The following is a 22,028-nucleotide window of genomic DNA, read 5'->3' as shown; positions in this document are numbered from 1 at the left end:
TGTATTAAATAATCAACAACATTATTGAACCATCTTTTTAAAGATCGATAATGAAAGATTTTGGAATTGCTAAATGCATTTTGGGTAACTCACAAATCACAAAACTTAATTGATCATTTTGGGTAACATTTTCATTCTTTACTTCTACAAAAAGAAAGAACAAAACCACAGAAGAAAGTCATCCAAATTCATATAGATTCCTGTCACATAGAAAATTCAGTATATAAAAGCCAAAAAGATTTCCAATTGCTTGATATCTCGGATAAGCACGATTCTGGGTAACTTTAGTATCCTGAACCATAGTAATTCTGGAATCCTACTGTATGATAAACTATACAGGCAACTAGCTGTTCAAGAAAAGCTAACACAAGGATCCTCTACTGCTGAAAATGAACGAATCGAACGCCTACAAAATCTTAGACGTGAGGGATAAAAGCAGACAAAAAGATATTCCTAACAATTACTCACAAAAGAGAATATATACAATTGCAGAAACGTGTACGCCAGTTTCTATGAGAATTATAGCAGGAACCGATGTTACTTGAACTTTTGTACTGATGTAGGACACGGGTATATGCGTCCAAGTGTCAAATGAAGTGGCAAGAGTTTGAACCTCTGTTACTGAGACAAATTTTAAAGCCCGAGCAAGATAGGCTGCAACAAACAAAACTATGCAGTATTTGCCTCGTCATCTAGCAGTGGTGCTTTGTTTGTGTTGTTAAGTTCACTGATATTATGTTCGCTCTCTTCATTAAATTTGTCTGGACAGCGGAAAAAGATCCCTGCAACCATAACATAATTCGTAAATTTCACAGTAAGCAACACATACTTGTGTAGCTAAGCAAGTTTTTTATAGCATGAAGTGGTGCACTAGTTTTATACAACCATTAAATATAGCAGATTTTAACTAGCTAAGCGAATAAGAGCTAAGGTTTACCATCTTACAGGTTACAATTCATTATGATGTCTACAGTGCATTCTTTAAAAGATAAAAATTCTAGGGTAGATGGTTGACCTAGGAAAAATTTACCCAACCCAAAACCTGCCTGAAAATATAGGGTTTGAACTGAAAATTGATTTTATCGAAAAGCCACTTAAAACCTCCTAATTGAAAATATACCCATCCTAAAACCGACCCCACAGATTGATTTGAGAGTTTTAATTCCAGGTAACCTACTAGAGACATAACACTTGCTGTCAAGTCAAGCTGCAGGGAGATGCATGATCCTCATTGAAGCAATTCAGTAGTGTTATAAGACTAGGAAAAAAGACCCAAGATTTTCCACATTTTGTGCAGTAAAGGGAAGGTTAAGCTCCGAAATTAAAGGTCGTAAAGACAATATCATTTTTCCCTTCTCTTTAGGGACAAGGGACGAGTGGCAGGAGAGAAGGTTGAGCTCCGAAATAAATTGTCGTTAAAAAAAAGAATGTAGACAATATTCTTACCTATAAACCAGATTGCAGCTGCTAGAAACAAAATAGAAGTCAAACTTAGAGCTGTCTTCCTCCAATTATGAATATGATCCTGCAGCATGTATGAAACAATTCAGTGGAGGCATGAAAATGGTATAAATTATCTGTAATATACTAAAATGTATGCTCTTTCATCCTAGAATACTACAATTCTAATAAAAGATATGAACCAAGTAGTTGACCTGCCATGACTATTAATACACAAAGTATAATATGAAGCCTTCAGATGGAAAATAAGGAGCATATAGAACACAAGGGAAAGAATGAAGTGCAAACGTACCTGGAGAACACCAACAAGGGGTGAGGATGGTACATCTCCAAACACATGAATTGAAACCGTGGACATGGCCATAGAAAGTGGACGTAGACTGGGCTTAACAGAGTGAAGGCATACATAATTTACAGGGGCCTGCAGGCAGAAGAAAGGTAATATATTACACAAATATAATTAATTCATAATTCTGTCATATATTTGTTCTCTTTCTGTCAAATTACTATAACATGAATGCCATGATAGCAAATAAACCACCAGGATATCATTGAATAAATATGATTTCTTAATGTACCTGAGTTGCAAAGACAAGTAGTTCACCAATTGCGAAGAAAATGAGGAAATATATCTCTTTCTTGAAACAGAAAGCACTAAAGCAGAACACAGCTCCAAGAAAAGTTGAAGCAGAGAGAAGCTGCAAGTTTTCCAAAGAAAATTAATAATTAAATGATGAAAAAGGATCTTGACAATGAGCTAGCATTTATGCTGTGAAGAAAAAGAACCCCATCAAGTAATTCTTCTACCTTAAAAGCATTGGAAAGTGTGGAGTTAATGTAATCAAGAACGAGACCTCCACCTATAGTTCCAGCCAATCCACAACCAACTGTAATCCCACCAAAGACCATATCCGCATTAGCCTGTCAAAGTCACCAACATCGTTGAGTGAGTTAGACTAAATGCATTATTATTACAAGCACATTGCCACAAGTTACATCTCATTGTATACAACAGATTCCGAGCTAATAGCTCAGAGACTTAGTTTGGTATCATGAACTAAGTGAGAACTTACCATGTTGTAAATATTGTAACCAGCCTTTGGTCCCCAGTATGAGTACGCACCCAAAACAAAGTTGTAAGATATATAACCTGGAGAAAACAATACAGACGTTTAAGCATCTGGGACAATTTTATGTCTAAAGGAACATGTCAAAAGTAGCCCTAGGGTTATGTTCAGGCATTGAATATATCTCCCAAAGTAAAATTACTAAATAGTTGTTATCAATGAATGACATATGATTGTCATAAGTTTCATGCTAAACACCAGATTATATGTAATCCTTATTCATATCCCTTATAACTAAGATAAAAAGGACCTTTTAAAAGAATAGATAACATTTGATTTCAGTGGTCAACCTGTTCTAATGTTAGCCACTAATTTGTAGGTATATGATATGATGAGTTATATAATGATTTCGTAGTGATTTTGAAACTTTGATGAGTATTGTGTTACGTTATTTTTGCAATAATGACGTACAATTAATGCCCAACATTGACAATGATTGACCACATATCAAAATATACAGTACATCGTTTTGAAACAGAGGGCGTAGTTGAGTACTGGGAGAGAAAATGACTCTTCACAAGCAATACCAGGTCTAAGGTCAGCAAACAATATGGAATTATGCCGTCAACAAAAAATAAAATGAAAAAAATACATGGGGTGATGATACAATTATCACTACAGAAGGATATATAAGTACCTAGAACATTGACAACATAAACCTTCTCAGAAAGAAGCACCTTCATGTCACTTAAAAATCTTGTAAATACATTCCCTGATCTGTATGTTCAAAATTGAAGAAAATAATAATTAAAAAAAAAAATTGGATTAAAATGTGAGATAATTATATGAGTTTGAATCATTAGAAAAATACTCCATATCATTTCAAAAGATGGGGTGTGTAAGATTGTGATTATAAACCAGGACTTGCATTACAAATAAAAGTTATGAATAACTGACTATATTACTCTTGTATAAAGTACGTACTATGTAGTATTCAACATCAGATATTTTAGAGTCTATACTTCCATTACAAATAGTATTCAACGTCTATTTATGAAAACGTTGCAGCTTTTGACTCTAATTTTAGAGTACATCATAACCAATCATCTTTTCATGCAGTCCATCAGAAACCAGGAAGATATTAGCATCTCTTCTGCATCTAGCATCAAGAGTCTTTACTCTCATAACCCTCCTGTTACATGGTTGCTTTTATCTTATCAATTTAATAATGACATTTCAATTCTACTGAGCAAGACATACTCAAGTCAAGTGCCAAACTATAATTCTAACCAGAGGAAGGTTTAAACTTACTTGGAAGCTTCACCCAAATCATCATTTTTCTCCTCACTGTCACCAGTAACTAAAATCTCTGAATCTGCAAGACAATGCACACCAACTCACTACATAGACTGAAGGAAAAGAAAAAAAAAAAAAAAAAAAAAAAAAAAAAAAAAAAAAAAAACTTTTGACCTTCACTTATTTTTAACATATATAAATGCTCGAAAATATGGTATAACAATTAACAAATAAAAGTATTTAAAGGGGCATTAATTTTTGCAAACCTAGTGCATCAGGAGCAACTGTCTCAACAGAAGACGCCTTTTTGGATCCAGCAGGTGCAAATCCTGATAATCAAAGGAGAAAAGGAAGAAAATAAGTGAAAACAAGCAGCAGCATAAGCTTAAAAACTAGTGCACGGATAAATAACAAACCTTTCAACTGCAGTGGTTTCATAACAAATCCTAATATAACAAATGGAACCATCAAAATTGCCTCAAGCCAAAAAGCCCAACGCCACGCAAGATGGCTTCCAACCTAAAATATTGAAACAAGACAGTACGGTGTAAAAGCAATCAGCCCAATAAATTATCTTATACTTCCTCTGTTTTTTTTTTAGTTGACACCTTTCTATCATCACGCTTGCCAACGCATGTTTTGAACGATTAACATCTCTAATTATCAACATTGTAAAATTATAAAAAGTGGATATTGATAAAATATACATTGAAACGATTCAAATAAGATCCCACATGAATATGTTTTATCATATCTATAAACCACAAAAGCGAGTCAAAGCGTGTTTTGTGAATAGTGTAAAAGTCAAATGGTGTCAACTAAAAAAAAAACGGAGGAAGTATTAAGCACAAGCAGCACAAATGATGATATATTAATTCATCTGGCGAAAGTGAAATTGATACAAACTGATACAGGCTTTCACAAATAGACTCACGATTAGATTGAATTGATCGCAAGTAAATTATATCTTAAACTGACTACTAATAATATATGCTAAGGTGATTGCAGTCAAATATTGAATATGATCTTAAAAGTTATTTGTCGATAAATTGTAGTTTACACACATAATTAAAGTAATTGATTTGATTATATATTAGAAAAATTTATATTTGATATGTTATTTTGTTGCATGAGTTCCACTTTCTAAATTGCACTTTTCAAGCTAAAAAATAATATTAATAAATTATGATTTAAAGTTATCACTCCATCTGCCCCAAATAAAAGTACCATTTCACCTTAGTCTATTTTGTTTGGAAAAGAAAAAAAAAAAAAAATCACTTTTAATCAATCAAACCCTGCTTTCTTGAATTTAAAAATTAGCTCTAAGCATAATTATCTATGAAAATTAATTTCAGCAAACGTACCAGGCCGCCAAAAATATAGCCAACTGCATATCCAACTGGTATACACATGTAAAAAAATCCAAGCCATGCTGTTCTCTGACATAACAAAATACAAAGTAATCAAATATCCAGTCTGATTGATCATGTTGCATGGTAAGGACAGAAACGATAGCCCTTTTATATGCCTGGGCAAGTGGGTAGAAGAACATTGGAATTGACAGCTATGAACTCACAACATTTAAGAAGTCCCTTAGAGGTAAAAAAAACAATAGCCCATTTTATGTTCTATGAAGTCTGAACATAAAAGTTTGCAGCATGAGAGTGATAATGGAAGATAAAAGACTAGCCTTACACTTCATTCATGCTAATGCATGAATATTACTAATGCATGCATTTCCAGAATACAAAATACGAGATGCTACAATTTTAAGTTGAGGGGGAGAAAGAGGGAAAACAAGTACCTGAGTATCAGGGGCATTATCATCGATGAAGGGGGCTGCAAGGCTGATAAATGATGCCTCGCCTACACCAACAAGCCTAAGAAAGAAAAAATCCTATGAGTTAGATCAAAAAGATATGCTGAACAAGAAACAGAATCTGATTAGACTTACATCCGGGCAATGGAAATGGACCAGAAATCCCATGAGCACGCACAGCCAACTATAGCGATAGTCCAGACCAACAATCCAACTCCAATTAATCTAAATGGATTCACACTGCAAAGACAAGAGGAAAAAAAAAAGGAACCATATACAACATCATCTGTCTTATCATACAGCTTTATGAACATCAACAGTAAATAAATTTATCCTAGAACAGCTATCCTTACTGATGAAGAAGCTAACTTGCAGATTTCTGTCCATTGGATTGCAGAAAAAGCAACTTTGGGGTGGAAACCAATAGGTTGGGTGGCATTTGGGCAAGGTCAGTTGGGATTTGGTTCAGCCTCAGGCCCTAAAGGTCAAGGCATGGTGAGAAGGTAATAAGACAAAAAATGCAACATTTTTGACATACTATGGGCAATTGGGATTTATTATGTGTGTATTGTGTACATGTGCCTGTGCATGCATGCGCGTGCTCGCGTGTATGTGTGTTGGGGTCAGATTTTCTTTTGTTCAGTGAAGTCACATCTTCCAGCTCAAATTATAAAAGTGTATTCAAGGCATTATTTCCTCTTTGCTAATGTAGAGGTAAGCGATCCAGCTTCCTCAATCAGTATAGATTCCAGAAGAGTCTATGCAAGAAAGGAAAAAAAAAAAAGCACAATTCTGATAAGGAGTATAAGCAGAATGCAAAACTAATTAACTACCCACCTCTTAGCTAATGTAGCAAAAATAGGGGAAGCCAACAAGAGTCCAACCATGAAAGCTGATGATAGCACACCATCTTCAAAATTGCTTAAGTTGAATTCTCCCCTAGACACATTAGGCAAGACAACAAGATCAAATCATCAGGACACATAAAAAAAAAGGTCAGTATTGATGGCTAACAAAAATCCATTCACAAACAGGATATGCCCCAAAAGGGCACAACAAATAATTAAATACCAGCAAGAAGACAAATGTAGTCCATTTATGTCATTCCTAATCTAACATGAGAGAGACAATAATCAGACAGTTGGACTGAAATAATACTTGATTAGAAAAATGCCAAAATAGACACTGTTCTGTACTCCAGGATTCATGTGTGTACAAGCGCAGGCAGCTCAGCTAAACATGAATGTACCCTGTCCCAAGTTCATATGTATACTCTTTTCCCATTAGTCAATTACACTATCAAGAACCAATGTGGATTACAAGCAAGCTAATTGTTTATGCACCTATTCAGGCAGCAAAATAAGGCTCTAACAGACTTCCAAATACTACACTCAGGAGACTACTAGTACCAGATACCATCTACAAAATCATCTGGTTCCAATACTAAGCACCATAGTCCCCGACTTCGTTTCTCATAGGGGCAAAGAATCACAAGGACGTTTCAGCAAAAAATGCAAAAAGGAATGTCTGAAATAAATGTCAATGTTGACTTGTATAGTTGTATACCAATGACTGATCCACCGGTTAGCTAAATTAGAAAGAGAACTACTAACACTGCCTAACCATTTTATATATTCCAACATTGTCGAATCATAACAACAATGAGTCCTAATATCTCAACTCCGAAGCAATACTAAAACCTAGATGCAGTCATTGTATAGAGCTTACTGAATTCCACTGCCACCAGAGCATTTACCACCAGAACAAGTCTTGCGTTCGCCATTCACACCATTGCTAGCAATTGTTCCTCGATCCAAGTAATTTATCAAGTTAATCACACAAAATAATGCCAGTAACCTGCATAAAACACACAGCGAGCTCACACATCGAAATTTGCAGCATACCCAATCATCAAAGACCAAAGAAGATAACACAATTCAAACAACACAATTCCAATCCTAGATAAACATGCAATCACCTCAAACACTAAAACCTAATTTTGATTTGCAGTTCGCGGTGATCGGACCTTCTACTCCACACCAATTCTACCCTAATTTCTCAAAGTTTATCTTCTACTAACACCAAAGTTTCACCCAAAACCTCTCTAAATTCAACATTATGATCAACTAACAAAAACCTGACATAATACCACAAACCCATCAAATTAACACCTCAAACAAAACGGGGAAAAAAAAAAACCCAATTACCAAAATCATAAATCTTCCTCACAATTCAAATCAAACACCCTGAAGATTGAAGAAAATTGCAAAATTTTACAACCCCAAAATCATAAACAATTATAAAGTCAAACATCCAAAAAAAAAGGAGATACCTTTTAGGTGTAAACCAAGAAGGCTGAAGAGCAGAATTTCTGACATCTGAAACCACCATCTTTTCTTCTTGAGTTTTTGGTTGTTCTACACCAGTAACAGCAACAACAACTGAAGAATTCTTTGAATCTTCTTCTGCTGGTTTTGTCTGTTCTTCTCCCATCTATGAATAAGCCCACCCACCAAAATTAAATAAATAAAGATAAAATTTTTTTTTAAAAAAAGAGTAAAAATTTCTCTTTTTTTAAAAAAAATTTAATTGAATTTTTCTGGGTAATTGAATTGACTTCAGTGGTACTGAATTTCTGAATCACGCAATCTGATGTGAATGGTAGGTTGAAATAATCAGAAAAAGCAATTAAAAAAACGACCCCTCTTATTTTTTTGAGCAATTAATGCGAAAAATGAGTAGAAAAAAATTGGAAATTTTATCTCTAATAGATCAAAGAATTTAATCACCCATCTCTGATGTCGCTGTTTGTGATAATTTACTTTATTTTTTTTAACAGAAAAGTTGGTTATTTTACGACCTTCTTTTGAAAAAACACAATTATCTTTTGAAAAACTATAGTAAATAAAATTGGAGGTGTGTCAAAAAATAAAATAAGAGTTGCAATGATAACGTAGGATATTGCGGGAGTTGTGAAATGAATTTGGAGTCTTTACAGTTTTCTGAATCATACTCTAACCTCGTCATTTGGGTTTATGATTGCTGTTTTTGTATTCACGTCATCACGTGTAACTTTAGTCACTCTTAAGTTTCACCCCTATCTTATTTCTCTCTGTAAACTGTACACACTAGTAAACTTTATTAATGCATGATTTTAAATAATACGGAGTATTCGCTATATTTTCAAAAGCCCATATTAACTAACAAAATATAACTCTATATACCTATTTTTATTTTACGTATAAATCACATAAGAAAGTTAAAGTTGCTTATTATCGATATCATATATTCTTTGTCATGTTCATAATCCTCCATCCAATTATCTCAATCTATGTATAAAGTACATTTAATTTTTGATTTTGGACCTCTTAGATGTATAAATGAAGCTTTAGATAAAATCGTGATTCGTCCCGTCAAAAAAAGAAAAAAATATCGTGATTTGTGACCAATTTAATAAACAATGTTACACTTTTCACAAGGTTATTTTGTCGAATTGGAAGTAAATGTTATAACAAACGAATGTAAAATAATACGTGCATGTTGAGATGACTTGTTAAAAAAATAAGCTGATTTAAAGGGAATTTGTCTGTACAACTAGCATATTTGAAAAATTTTAGGCTTCTTTTCCCTTATTTAAGGAAAATTATTCTCGTATTCTTCTTAATCCAAATTTACTAGTCATTGGAGTAAGACTAGTAGAACTATATTATACTATTGGTGATCTAAAATTTTGCTACTTTCCCAGTCTTATTAAAAAGGCTAAATTCTTAGGGTTAAAAGAGCAACTATATTGAAAAGACATTAGCATGCACCGTAAAGTGGTTGCATGATTTAGGATTCTAGTGGAAGAAAAAGGCAAGGAATACATTATCAACATTATATTGGTATCATTTTTTTGTAATGACAATTGACAACTGCAATACTATAGTGTAGAATATAAGGAAAAAGGTCAACATTTCTTGGTAAAAATTTCATCCCACTTTTGATAGTGGTAGAATGCTTTTCACAGAATATAAAGTATTCCTTTTATACTGAATTTTAGCTACGACATTTATTAGGATAAAGAAGTAGGAGTAACTACTAAATCAACTCTCAAGAATTGGCTCTTTTCTATAGTAGTTATCCTCTTGATGTTCATTCATGCATTAGGGAGTGGGTTGGATTAGTAGGCAAGTTTTTTGGGGGAACAAATAGAGTGGAAGTAGATGGAATCATGGAAATGAGATAAACCATATGTGCAGACTAATACGACCACACACGAAGATACAATAGAAAATTTGTCGTTTTGGTTGCACCTAACTACGGAGTAAATTTGTATGGTTTGCTAATTCGCTTTTCACTTTATATCCAGTTATGCCTTGTAGATGGTAGGAAGCACCTATGGCTTAAAATTTGTCTATGAATCGATTTTCGCCCAATTTTTAACTTTGTTAAGCCATGTATTTTTCATCATACTTAGCTATATAACAGGAAGGACTTGGTCAATTTACCCTCATCCGCCTTTTTAACTTTCCTAAACAAAGTTTTTAGGCAAATAGAAAGACAAACTTCAAAAGATATTCGCTATTTACATCAAAATAATATTATGATTGTATTTTGTCCTACATTGGTCACAATAATAAAATCATCCTGAAAAATACATTCTGGTGTAACTCTACTAGTGTATAAGAATAATAATTGAAGCAAATTAATCACAAAACAATACAACATCATGTACAAAAATTTTCTGATTTTTCATATCCTGTCATTTGGGGACTTGAGGGAAAGAGTATCACTCTCGTCAATGCCTTCAGCTTTACTGGCTGAATTGTTCTCACTGCCCATTTTCAAATAAGAGACGCCACCATTCTCAACATCCTCAACATCATCTTCACTCAGCTGAACTGAATCCGAGAAGCTATCATCAGTATCAGCAGCTCCCGTTGATTTTGGAGTGATCAAATCTGTAACTCGAACCTTTTGATACAAGAAAAATAGAATTGGTTGAGGATTTGATTTCAACAGAAAAAATAAAGGAGGAAAATTGTTGTAATGGACAGAATTGTGCAGAACTAATTTAAAACTCGGTTTACAAATTACCTGCACAGGCTGCATTACATTGCATTCTTGATCTTTAGTTTTGTTCACTGTGTCTTGAGCATTAATCTCCATTGAATTTCGGACAAGCTGACTCAGGAAATCTACATCATCAGACATTACACCGAATCCTTTAAGAAGCTTAGAGCCGAGCTGTAAACTTGTCTGTTCACAGAAAGACAATTAACAAGTCCGATGTTACCCTCTAGCGGAGCAAAACAAGTTAGACAAATTGATAGCCATATTACACAGATGTTTACCTCTGCATTCTCAATAATTGCCTCAGTTGCACCTGATTTTTTCAAATCCAACAGATGCTGAAGATCTTGGGCTCTAGCATATATTGGGACCTGTTCTGTACAAACTTTGTCAGGTCAAGGATAAATAACTCTCTCTCTATCTATCACATTTAACAAGAAAGATGAACCTATCGGAAGAGTCCACTAAATACCACATTGATAGCATTATGTCAGGGGAAAAACTTAGCCATTTTCACATCATATGGACGTAGAAGATAATCTTACAAGTGATATATCGTTTTTATGCCAGGACAATGACTGAGTAATTACCGATGGAAATGTGAGTCGAATGCTTTCAACTGCATTGATTGCCTTGTTCTTATCCGGATACATGACTAAAACAGCTTTAGGAGAAGATATGCCGGCGGACTGCAAAACTGTCGGTCTAGATCCATCGCCGTATAGGACTGGAAACCCAAGCTTCTTTGCTGACTGTTAACAAGAAGAGAAAATCCATCTTACAATTGATCTCTGGTGGGGAGGAACTCATCGGTCATCATTCTCCCCTTATTATTGCATATTTTCATAAAAATCAGAACCAACCTTGACAACATTGGGATTAAGATCAAAAGCAACATATGGCCAACCCGCAGCTTCACCATCTGCACCCGATGCCAATGGCGCAGACAAAAAGTTTGCAAGGACCTGTAGTTGCAGTCACATAGCAATCAGAATGCTAATTGCATTGCTATAACTTGCAAACTTCTATATGATTTGGTGGAACTTTACCTGACCCATTTGTCCAAATCCAAGAATAACCACTGGTTCACTAACGTCATAGTTCAAGCTCTCTGCAGCTATCTGTCCATAAAATTCAAGAATGCTCACAAGATTTCCCTTACAAACTTGTTTAAAAAAATAAAAAATAGTGAGGCTCTATTGTGGCGAGAGGCAGTTTTAAAAGCAAGACTGTTTTAAGTTTGATCCATTCCTCTCTTCTTTCTGACTCTCTCTCGGAAATACCAACTTATATCAAACTAACAAATACTTACAATGTCCGCTTCAAATTTCTCAGCAACATAATCAGCAGCTTGCCGTCCAAGTTCATTTAGAAAAGGCGTCAATGACATTGACAGCACAACAACAATTATGAGAAGTTTGTTGAGCTCAAGAGGTAAAACTCCCAGCCTGATTACATGAAGTCTCATCAGAAAACAAATAAAATAAAATATAAATGTAAAGCCAAAAACGCCGTTACAGTAAGTTGCAGTATGTGCATAACTTGCCTATTCGCAAGAGAGAAAACCACAAATGCAAATTCACCTCCTTGGGACAAAAGGAATCCTATTCTTACGCTTTCTCGTAAGGTTAGTCCAACCCGGGGACCTAGGACTGTTATTATCGTAGTCTTAATAGCAATCAGGCCACCCAAGAGCGCGAGAACATTGGGCCATTCTCGGGAAAGAAGCTGCAGAGCAAGATGAAAACATAAAATCAACATACTATTCAAACATGAACACCAAAACCTACTATTCAAGACCACTAGGACTTGATGAGTACCTGCATATCAATAGAAGTTCCTGTGGTGACGAAGAACAATCCTAGAAGTAAACCCCGGAATGGCCTTATATCAGCTTCAATTTGTGTCCTGAAATTTGTTTCTGCCAGTATGGCACCAGCCAAAAAAGCTCCAAGCTGATGAGTTTCAAATGCAAGCAACAAAGAAAAATAAATAAATGCGAGTCAAACAAAAATATAATCGATGATTCAACAATTCCCAAGATAAACAAAAATGCATCAGAACCGTGTCACTGAAGCCAAGCTTTTGTGTAACAAGTGAGGTCCCAGCAACTGTAAGTAAGCAAAGAGCAATAAAAGCTTCTGAGCTCCTTGTTTCTGCAACAACCTAATAATATGTCAACTTTTAAATTGAAGTACATAACACAAGTACTTAAGGTGCGTAGATAAACTATTTCAAATCTACCTCAAAGATTCGCCTCAGGATCAATTTCCCTCCAAGAGAGAGCAACCCAAGCCCAAGTAAAGCTTTCAGACTTTCATTGACAAGCATTGGCCATATGCTTTGCTCTAAATTCTTCAGAGCAACAACAAATGTGTTACATATGATCTCAGTTTGGCAGTAATGAACTTAATGAAAAGAACAGACTGATATAATACTTGTTGTAAAGTTAGAGCTCATCCAAAGCATGAGAAAGGGGACAGAAGAACAGAAAAGAACAAAAAAGATGAACTAACACCAGCATGAAAGGCTTTCCTCCATAACTTCAACTACAGGAAGAGACTATAGAAATAGTGCCTCACTCACCCATCCCACCTCATCCCACCTCATCCCATGCTCTTCCAACCAAAAGAATGTTATAGGTTTTAAATACACACAAGACTGCTCTGCCAGATACCCATCAAACACATTGGACAGCATATGCTTTCTTCTCAGAAACATGAATAAAGAGGCTCCCCCAATGGCCTCGCAATTTTTAATGATAATTTCTGTTTGTGTGTGTGTGTGTGTGTGTGTGTGTTGAGGGGGGGGGGGGGATTCGGTGGAATAATTAAGAGTATAATATACCTGGCCTTCTAACACTGGCAGTATCACCAAGAGAGGGACGACTGCTATATCCTGCGTAAGGTCACAAATTCATGAAACAGGGTTACTTAAATTCTGCTTTCATGAAATACCACTCATTATCCACAAGAAATTGAGAAGATTACAGGCAGTTGCTATTAAAAATCTCATAACAAGTAAATCTATAAGAGGATCAGTAACATGGTCATATTAGTATTAACCTGTAGCAGCAGAATGCCCAAAGTAGCCGAGCCAAATCTAGTTGGAAGCTCACCCTTCTCAGCAAGAAGCTAACAAACAAGTATATGATGTAAGTCAGGACTTCATAGAAATCTGTACTTGGTAAATGAATAGGAGCAAATAAAGATCAATCTATTGGAGGTGAATGGATGCAGATTTGAGTTCCATAACACAAAGGATTAGTAGCAGAGACTATGTAAGCAAGTGAACTTTGAAAAGTTCAGACTCCATAGTTGTAATAGAAAGAAAAGGAGGATAAAAAGGCAATGACTTGTAATAATATAAGAATGATATAGTAATACTTAACTAGAAGAGACTAACAGTATACAGTCTATAACGTATAAACTATTACCTACATTATAAAACTAACTTTAACTAAATAAAATCATGTTTATTGCATGGACAAAGGAATAATAACTAAGGAATGATCCAGCTTCACCCAAGATAGTAGTAGAGTTTAGTTGCCAACCTGTAAAACAAAGGCAGACGATGACAATGATAGGGCAGCACCTATGACTATGGCCTCATCAATACTCCTGATGTTGACCTGTAATTGACTCAAAGAACACAGAAATAACTTCAGCAACACGTATAAAAGGTATACAATGTAAACCAGTGGAAAGCTTAAAATTATGTACCAAATCAGGCCGTGAATGAAACAAAAACATCAAAAGTCTCGTCCCGATTGCCTCATTTGGAGGAAGTTCAAATGCCGTGAAAGCAAGGGTGGACAACAGAACCTAAAAGAGATGCAGAGAACAAAACAAGGTGTTAGAATAAAAACATAACATTGGCATGCCTCATAGAGGTAGCATACACACAAATAAGAGGAATCTATACGACCCCTTATTTAAAAACAAAATGGCCCTCTATTGACTAATGGATGACACAAACACACAATAAAATAAACCAGACAACGAATAAAGGCCATTAAAGGAGCAAAATAACAGATCCACTTATGATTTATGAAAATGGCACTAGCTTGACACAAAGTGTACCTGAGGCAATCCAATACCAAAAGCAAATATAGCCAGAGCCTTCAATCGCGCAAGTGAAAGCTCTAAACCCATCTCAAAAAGCTGACATAAGAAAATGATGATAAAACATATAAGAGCCATATGAAATTTTGAAATAACACATAATGTTGTAATCTAGGGAAAGCAGTATACCAATCGCATGCTTTTTTTGAGGCTAAAGAAGAGATTTGAAGTAACATCTAACTACCACAAGGGCTATAAGCAGAAAAAAACCTTACCAGGAAAAGGATACCCCATTCTGAGAGAACTTTAACATCAGTAAGATTTCTGATGAGGCCAAATTGATTTAGAATAACGCCAGCAAAAAAGAATCCAAGTATCTGCATTTAGAAAGCAAGACTCAAGCATTTTAGAAGCAAGCAAAAGAAACAGCTATTACAGATTTTCTACATATTTACAAGTCATGCCGACCAAAAGCCACATATAGATGTTTCAGATACACGTGATAAATGCAATCTCTAAATAAAAACATGGCACAAAGTTGCAGATCTCTATTAGACCTGATTGGAAAAAAAATTATAAAAAAAAAACAGTGAGGTTAAGTTAAATTGGCATCTTTAGTGTTTACTGAAATAGGATTGCCAACAAAAAAATGAGATAAAGCTAAGCCTTGGCGGATTAACTCTCAGCATTCAGAGAGACTTTGAAGATGAAATTGGACTATTGGTCAATTTGACAACAACAATGCCAAAGCCTTGGGTCAGCTGCGTGGACCTAGAATCTATCTCCTGAAACATTTTGCTTCAAAAGTAAAAACATATTCTGTATGACTAGGGAAAACATCTATATGCTGGTATTTTCAATGTCTGAAGAGCCTATAAACAAAGTATGACTCTTTTGGTAGCATGCCACATAGATTTTGTATGAAACAATAATAGACACATCAAACATCGAAGTTACGGTATAAAATGCCTTACAGGGCTAGCCCTTATAGTTCTGAATACTGGGACAATCACGACAGTAACCACCAAGAATGTCAAGGTATCCAACCCTAAGTCATTAATGACATCAACGGCACTAGCTACATCAACCACAGCATGCAACTGAAATCTTTTGCTGCCACCAGTTCTGGAGCCTGGAAAGAATAATTTTCTATGACTAAAATTTGTTGGAACTGATGTGGACAATTTCTTCCATCCACTCCTTGTAGTATAACTTTCTTGTAACCTTGGATAGCTGCTGTATGAGGGCCGATGGAATAGACGGTCCCTGGAAGATAATAACTGAAAAGTATATCTACGAAAACTTGAATTTTCAGTAGGGGGGTTTTTATTGAAAATCTTCTTATATGTGAATTCAGAACCCTGCAAGATTACCAGAAAACACAGTAGTCAGAAATACTGGTTTACATTCAAACAGGGAGTCATCTTGCAAGTGCAGTCCATTATTATCCTGTTACACATTTAGATAGACCATCAAATTTCAAACAATACATGAATTTATTACCAAGACAGGCAGAAAGTTTTTCCTCTTGTGTTCACTGACAGGAAGTTTCATGTCAATGGGGACAACTCTTTCTACATATATAATATCCGCCCCATTGACGGATTATCAGGTCATCGAGCCTCTAGTTCAAAGTTATACCTCGGTTAATTGGGTGTCCAAAGCCAAGACAATAAGTGTCAAACCACATATCTTAGTCCCCATCATCTAATATCCTATAGCAACTATAATCTTTCTTCTAATATCTACATTTTAACATATTCAAAATCTTTAATTCCAACCCAAAATTCAGGCTCTTCAAGTAAAGTTCATCCCTTTAGGTAGTCCAAAGAGGGTTCCACTATCCAAAATTGGCTAAGTACAAGCAAAAGTTCCATAAAAAGATACAGTAACTTGCTTCATTAAACCAAATTCAACATGCAATGTTCTAATTTTCCAGGAAATAATTGAATTAAAATCCACAAATAAGTATAGCAAATGAGGTCTTAGCTTAGTAGGAAACATACCGTTATCTGTTACATATGGACCAAATTACAATACGCAAATACATAATTAAAGATATTAATGATCAAAATTTGCATACGGTTATAAAAGTAAACATTGCGACTATTTAGAAATGGAGGAAACATCATCATTAGAACCCATTTTATCAAATACTGAACTCAATTCTCAAACCCAACTCAACCCAAAATAAGTAAAGACAAAAACTTGTGAATAAGAGTGAAACAATTAATACCTTGAAGCAATGAGAAAAGACCATAGAATCCGCCATAATTAACAAAAATAATGAGCATAAACCATAAATGCAATATGATTAACTCATATTCTTGATAGTTAGCAGTAAATTAGTAAGAGATTAGAAGTAATAAGCAACTGTAATTTGTGAATATTTTTGTGGGGGTGTAAGGAGGAGAGAGAAAGTGTGTATGGAGAATCCACGGTGGGCAGAATTGCCCAGAAATTATGTGGAGAAGCGTACATTTTCATTTTCAACCAAAGATTGGATTTTGTTCAGCTTCAATTATTTGCCTACGTGGCTCTGTTCACAACTTGTTATCCTTTTAGATGCTGATAATTCTTCATCAAACAAAGTTTAAAATTCTTCTCCTTATGCCTTAGAATTGACCAATTACAAGTGAGACTACTTACGTTACGGTTATGGTTTGTTCGGCAAAATTAGTTGTTTTAGTAACAATTTGTTGTGAATATAGTTGCTACTTATTGATGTTGATAAAGTTAAAAGTTTTTTGCTTTTACTTATAAGGATTTTATTAGAACATAAGTTTAAGTTTCTAAAGTAAGATGGATAGCGTCATAAATTTAAACCCAATTGTTACTCTATTGAAATATTGCAAATTTACCAAAGATTGAATAGAAATATTTTGATCTGAAAGTTAAAAAGATAGACAATTGTATGATTTTCACATGAATCATGTACAAGTTTCTTGTAAACAACAAAAGAAGATGATATATTGTATGAAAGTTCATGATTGGTTAGTAAAAGTGGATAAAATTTACAACCTGGTACATGGTTTTTCTTCATAGATTTACATTACCACTCATGACTCACCTCCTCTTACATAGTTACATGGTAATGAAAATTTATAAGGAAATTTGGTAAGCAATTATAAAATCTCGGGAATAATAATGAATACATGTGTAATCACTAAATTTGTAAAGAAAATCTACGTTCATTATCATGGTAATGAAACTCCATCCCAAACATGGGGTTTTCTTCATAGATTTACATAACCACTCACGACTCCCCACCTATATATGGTAATGAAAATTTATGAAGAAATGAGGTAATGGGGAATGGATCCACATTATCAAGGATAATGGCATGAGAATTTTAATATATCATATAAATTCGTTGTCATTCCCATGATTTAAGAACACTCACTTAATACTCATCTTTATAGTCTAAGAGAAATCATTCACACAGTAAATATTTAAATCAACACCATTAACCAGTCATGTAATGTTAAAAAACCACAATATACAATGTCAGCCAGCTTTCTCAACACATAGAAACATGACAGAAATCATAGTAGAACAAGGAAAGAGTAAAATTATTCAAGACTTTATTTAAGGACTCCAGAAACTACATTTCCTAAACACCAGATATCAGAGCTTATATAATCAGCAGTACTAACAATCTCTCACAGAGAAGAATCAGAATTTGCTGGAGCAAACTTCAAAGAGACGCTGTTGACACAGTGGCGCTCATCTGTGGGAGTCGGGAATTTTTCACCTTTAAAGACATGACCAAGATGTCCACCACATGCTGCACAAGTAATCTCAACCCTCCTACCATCGGGATCAGGCTGCAAATCAGGACAAATATTTCAACTCATGGCTTTTAAATACAAGTTGGAAAGATTTGCAATTTTCATATTGTGGATGCAAACAACTAATCCATGGTGAACAAAAAAAATACAGGAACTATACGGCAAAAGAAGATACTTACAGTACGATTAATGGCTCCAGGAAGTCCCTCATAGAAAGCTGGCCAACCACAACCAGAGTCGAATTTGGTTGTTGATCTGTATAGAGGAGTTTCACATCCTGCACACTTGTAGATTCCTTCCTCATAAAATTTGTTGTATTCTCCTGTTCCTGGGAGTCTGCAGCAAAGACGACCATGAACATAATAATAATAAAGATGCTACACAAATAATATGGTTACATGAGAATTTTTTCTGAAATTATGCAACAGAATTGGTCAGCGTAAGAACTAGAACATAAGTTAAAATGGTTGTTAAATTATATCTTCAGTTCAAGACTGTACAGGAGATAACTCAACCTCTTCCATTAGAACAATCCAAGTATGTTGCCTGAACTGGGAACAAAACCTTGAGGAACTTAACTTTAGCAGGCCATATTTGGACTTTTAATATCTCTAACTTTGTTATGTCAGGTGGTGCATCATGACTAGGTGTGTAGAAGGTAGACCTGATATGTTCTGATTTGTTTTTGAAACGGATCCCCAAGGATGATCTCAAACGCTATAATCAGTTTTAGTATTCTGTCTGATAAGCTCAATTATACCCAGAACATCGGCTTAGCATTTCCAACAGATGCTTGTAGCTTCTTATTTTAATATAAATGATACACAGAAAACTTAGACTAGCATGAATTTCAAGAAAATATGACCAAAACAAGACAGGGAGAGGGTAAATACAACAGTCTACAAAGGACCATGACAATTCTGAAGCAGCCAGCAGAAAAGAGCACTTCATATTTCTACAACTAACCACACTGACATAGATTCTCTTTTCACATCCATATTTGATATCAACATACCAATTTAGGGCATAAACTTGCAAAGTTCCACAACGATACATATTGAGCACAAACATAGCTGATTTGAGGATCGAAACCCATTTTCAATAATTTGAGTTTTTCTGGAAAGGCATTAAATGGAAAATTACAGAAAGTCAGAAACTTATTTGAAGGCCATATCTAGTATCAACAATAACATTGTGTCATTGTATGTCTATTAATTCCAGGATGGACTCTTTGGTTGGATTTGTTTCACACACCAAAAATGCGACAAATCATCCCAAATTGTAAAAAGAGTATGGGTACTCGCAGAGTTACAGGTGATAATTTTTAGGCTACTGTAGGTGCTGTCTCGTAACTTATACCCAAGGGGTAAAAAAGAAAAGGACATATACACGCCTGTGGCAAATAGGCGTATGGAGGATCATCTCTTGCAACTACTCTGTCACATTGGTATACTTATGACTTATGAGTGATAGGCATCTTAGCATTCTAGCAATAGAACTTGGACTCAAATGCATGGGCAGTTAGCAGTGCAGGGCCTACAAGCACAAAGATAAGCTTTGCAATTTGAACTAAAGACAAGCTTCATAGGCATGGCATGAACTAGTTACCACCCTGGCACGCTCATGTAGTCACATTGGTTAAGTGTATAGGACGAGCGCATTGCCAAGGTCAGGACCGCCTAATCACACCAAGCTCAAAGAGTTATTACAACTTACAATCCTCCTTGTTCGCGTAGATTATAGTAGACCAAATCCACTACTACCAATGCTTCTTTCACCCCTCACACTGAACTGACTGAAGGGTTTTCCAGCTTAATCAAATTCACTACTCTAATTTGAACATGATCAAATTCATTACTCTAAACTTCGAGAAAGATCCATTTGGTTTATTCAATATTTGCAATCACTCAATCAGGTTTAAGTCATTTAATCCATAACATAAAAAGTGAATAAAATTACAAAAGGCACCAACAACACAAATTCCATCGTAATTTCACTCATAAGTCATCATTAATTACGACTAATTATGACTTCTTCAACCATTCAACCAATTCTCAGTAAAGTCAGCATGATATCCTTTCTTAAAACTGACAATTTTCAAATTCTTAAATAGTTTAATACCCATATTTCTTGGTACGAGTATAATTCATCACCTAAATGCTAATACATTAATTATGAACAATTAATAACAAAATAACGAAAAAAAATATATAAAAATAGAATAACAACGAAAAATAAGAGGGAGAATAGCATACTCAGTTCCTTTCTGCCTGAGAATACGAAACTGCTCAGGAGAGAGAATAGCACGCCATTCCTCCTCTGGTTTTTGAACTGAGCCAGGAGCTGCCGCCATTGTTAAAAACCTCAAGCTTTTTTGTTGCAAATTCCCAGAAAACCCAGGTGAAAAAATGGCGTGATTTTTAGGTTTTGATACCAAAGATCTAAACTTTGATGTATTTAAACAAATGGGTATTGAATAATTAGTAGGGTAATTAAGGTAAGAAGAATAATTTTTAGATGGAAATTTGGGATTCAGTATTTTAGTGGTGGCGGTTGTAATGGATGAAGAAGAGAAATGTGAGGTTGTTCTGATAATATTCAACCCCATTTTCTTCGACTTTTCCAAACTAAGATAATTATTTTATGGGATAAATAAATATTAAAAATTTATACTTTACCATATTTGTACTATAGTAATGTGGTTTCCAAGATCTTTGGGTTGGGCTATAACCTCACACATTTGCATTGAATTTGTACCGACATCCATGCTAAATACATTTGAGGCCATTTTTTTTTTTTTTTTTTTTTTTTTTTTTTTTTTTTTGAGGGAAACGCACCGAGCAATTTTATTAATCAAGGGACAAAGTGTCCGAGAGTACATAGGGAGAAACCTCTAAAGGACAATGATTGACCCAAACTTGTTCGACCCCAAAAGGTACTACTCTTGCGAGATTGTGGGCGACAGTATTCCCACCTCTCTTTACATGAGACCATTTAAAGCTATTAAAATTGCAGCTTAAAGTCAAAATATCATGAAGAACATTATCAAAATCAGAGAAGAAAATCGCAGCTTTGGAGAGACGGTTGATTAAAACTTGACAGTCCGACTCCAATATTACATCTTTGTAGCCAAAATGCAGAGCCAATCTAGTTGCCATCGCAAGAGCTTTTCCTTCAGCAATTTCCGGGAGCCACGTAGCTTTGATTCTTCTAGATGCAGCAAAAAGAACTTCGCCTTTGTGATTGCGAGCCACTGTCCCCAAACCAACCCAACCTTCCCCACCCAAATGTGCGTCGGCATTTACCTTAATGCAGCCTTGAGGTGGAGCAATCCATTTTGAGGGGCTGCGAATTACCTTTTGCAGAGGAGTAGCATAAATTCTCTTGCTGTACTTCCCATATTCCTCCACTAGCCTCTCTAATCTGGTAATAAGCAGAGCATTTGGCGTGCTTTTACTTTCAAAAACCCAGGAGT

General features: G+C 35.1%; 3 protein-coding genes across 4 annotated transcripts; all 3 read right to left on the bottom strand.

Moving 5' to 3' along the window:
- Positions 1-178: 178 nt before the first annotated feature.
- On the bottom strand, positions 179-8,324 carry LOC145590136 (putative sphingolipid transporter spinster homolog 2). Its single transcript, XM_081646881.1, has 16 exons — positions 7,976-8,324; positions 7,372-7,500; positions 6,481-6,582; positions 5,779-5,883; positions 5,629-5,704; positions 5,189-5,263; positions 4,241-4,343; positions 4,091-4,153; positions 3,840-3,903; positions 3,226-3,305; positions 2,535-2,611; positions 2,269-2,382; positions 2,040-2,159; positions 1,754-1,882; positions 1,447-1,525; positions 179-782 (listed from the first exon to the last, which is right to left on the bottom strand). The coding sequence occupies exons 1-16, from the start codon at positions 8,134-8,136 to the stop codon at positions 670-672; spliced, it is 1,590 nt and encodes a 529-aa protein (XP_081503007.1). The 5' UTR covers positions 8,137-8,324; the 3' UTR covers positions 179-669.
- Positions 8,325-10,188: 1,864 nt separating this feature from the next.
- On the bottom strand, positions 10,189-17,237 carry LOC145590133 (K(+) efflux antiporter 3, chloroplastic-like). 2 transcript variants are annotated; one of them, XM_081646879.1, is made up of 19 exons: positions 16,999-17,235; positions 15,737-16,123; positions 15,038-15,139; positions 14,781-14,861; positions 14,421-14,522; positions 14,252-14,329; positions 13,764-13,832; positions 13,546-13,596; positions 12,943-13,053; positions 12,763-12,864; positions 12,519-12,653; positions 12,245-12,426; positions 12,011-12,146; positions 11,748-11,819; positions 11,562-11,663; positions 11,289-11,450; positions 10,980-11,069; positions 10,723-10,884; positions 10,189-10,599 (listed from the first exon to the last, which is right to left on the bottom strand). In XM_081646879.1, exons 1-19 carry the CDS (start codon positions 17,032-17,034, stop codon positions 10,378-10,380), a joined length of 2,382 nt encoding a protein of 793 aa, XP_081503005.1. In that variant the 5' UTR covers positions 17,035-17,235; the 3' UTR covers positions 10,189-10,377. The 2 variants fall into 2 exon arrangements, with proteins under 2 accessions (XP_081503005.1, XP_081503006.1); XM_081646880.1 differs by lacking the exon at positions 10,189-10,599 and having other exon boundaries at positions 10,745-10,884; positions 10,980-11,074; positions 16,999-17,237.
- Positions 17,238-18,209: 972 nt separating this feature from the next.
- Positions 18,210-21,209, bottom strand: LOC145590132 (peptide methionine sulfoxide reductase B5-like). Its single transcript, XM_081646878.1, has 3 exons — positions 20,809-21,209; positions 18,733-18,889; positions 18,210-18,589 (listed from the first exon to the last, which is right to left on the bottom strand). The coding sequence occupies exons 1-3, from the start codon at positions 21,159-21,161 to the stop codon at positions 18,425-18,427; spliced, it is 675 nt and encodes a 224-aa protein (XP_081503004.1). The 5' UTR covers positions 21,162-21,209; the 3' UTR covers positions 18,210-18,424.
- Between the last annotated feature and the right edge of the window lie 819 nt (positions 21,210-22,028).

Source organism: Chenopodium album, chromosome 17 (genome assembly GCF_948465745.1).
Source record: "Chenopodium album chromosome 17, dcCheAlbu1.1, whole genome shotgun sequence".
In the NCBI taxonomy this organism is placed as follows: domain Eukaryota; kingdom Viridiplantae; phylum Streptophyta; class Magnoliopsida; order Caryophyllales; family Amaranthaceae; genus Chenopodium; species Chenopodium album.
Note: the sequence above shows the minus strand (reverse complement) of the source record. Positions and strands in the feature narration are given on the sequence as shown.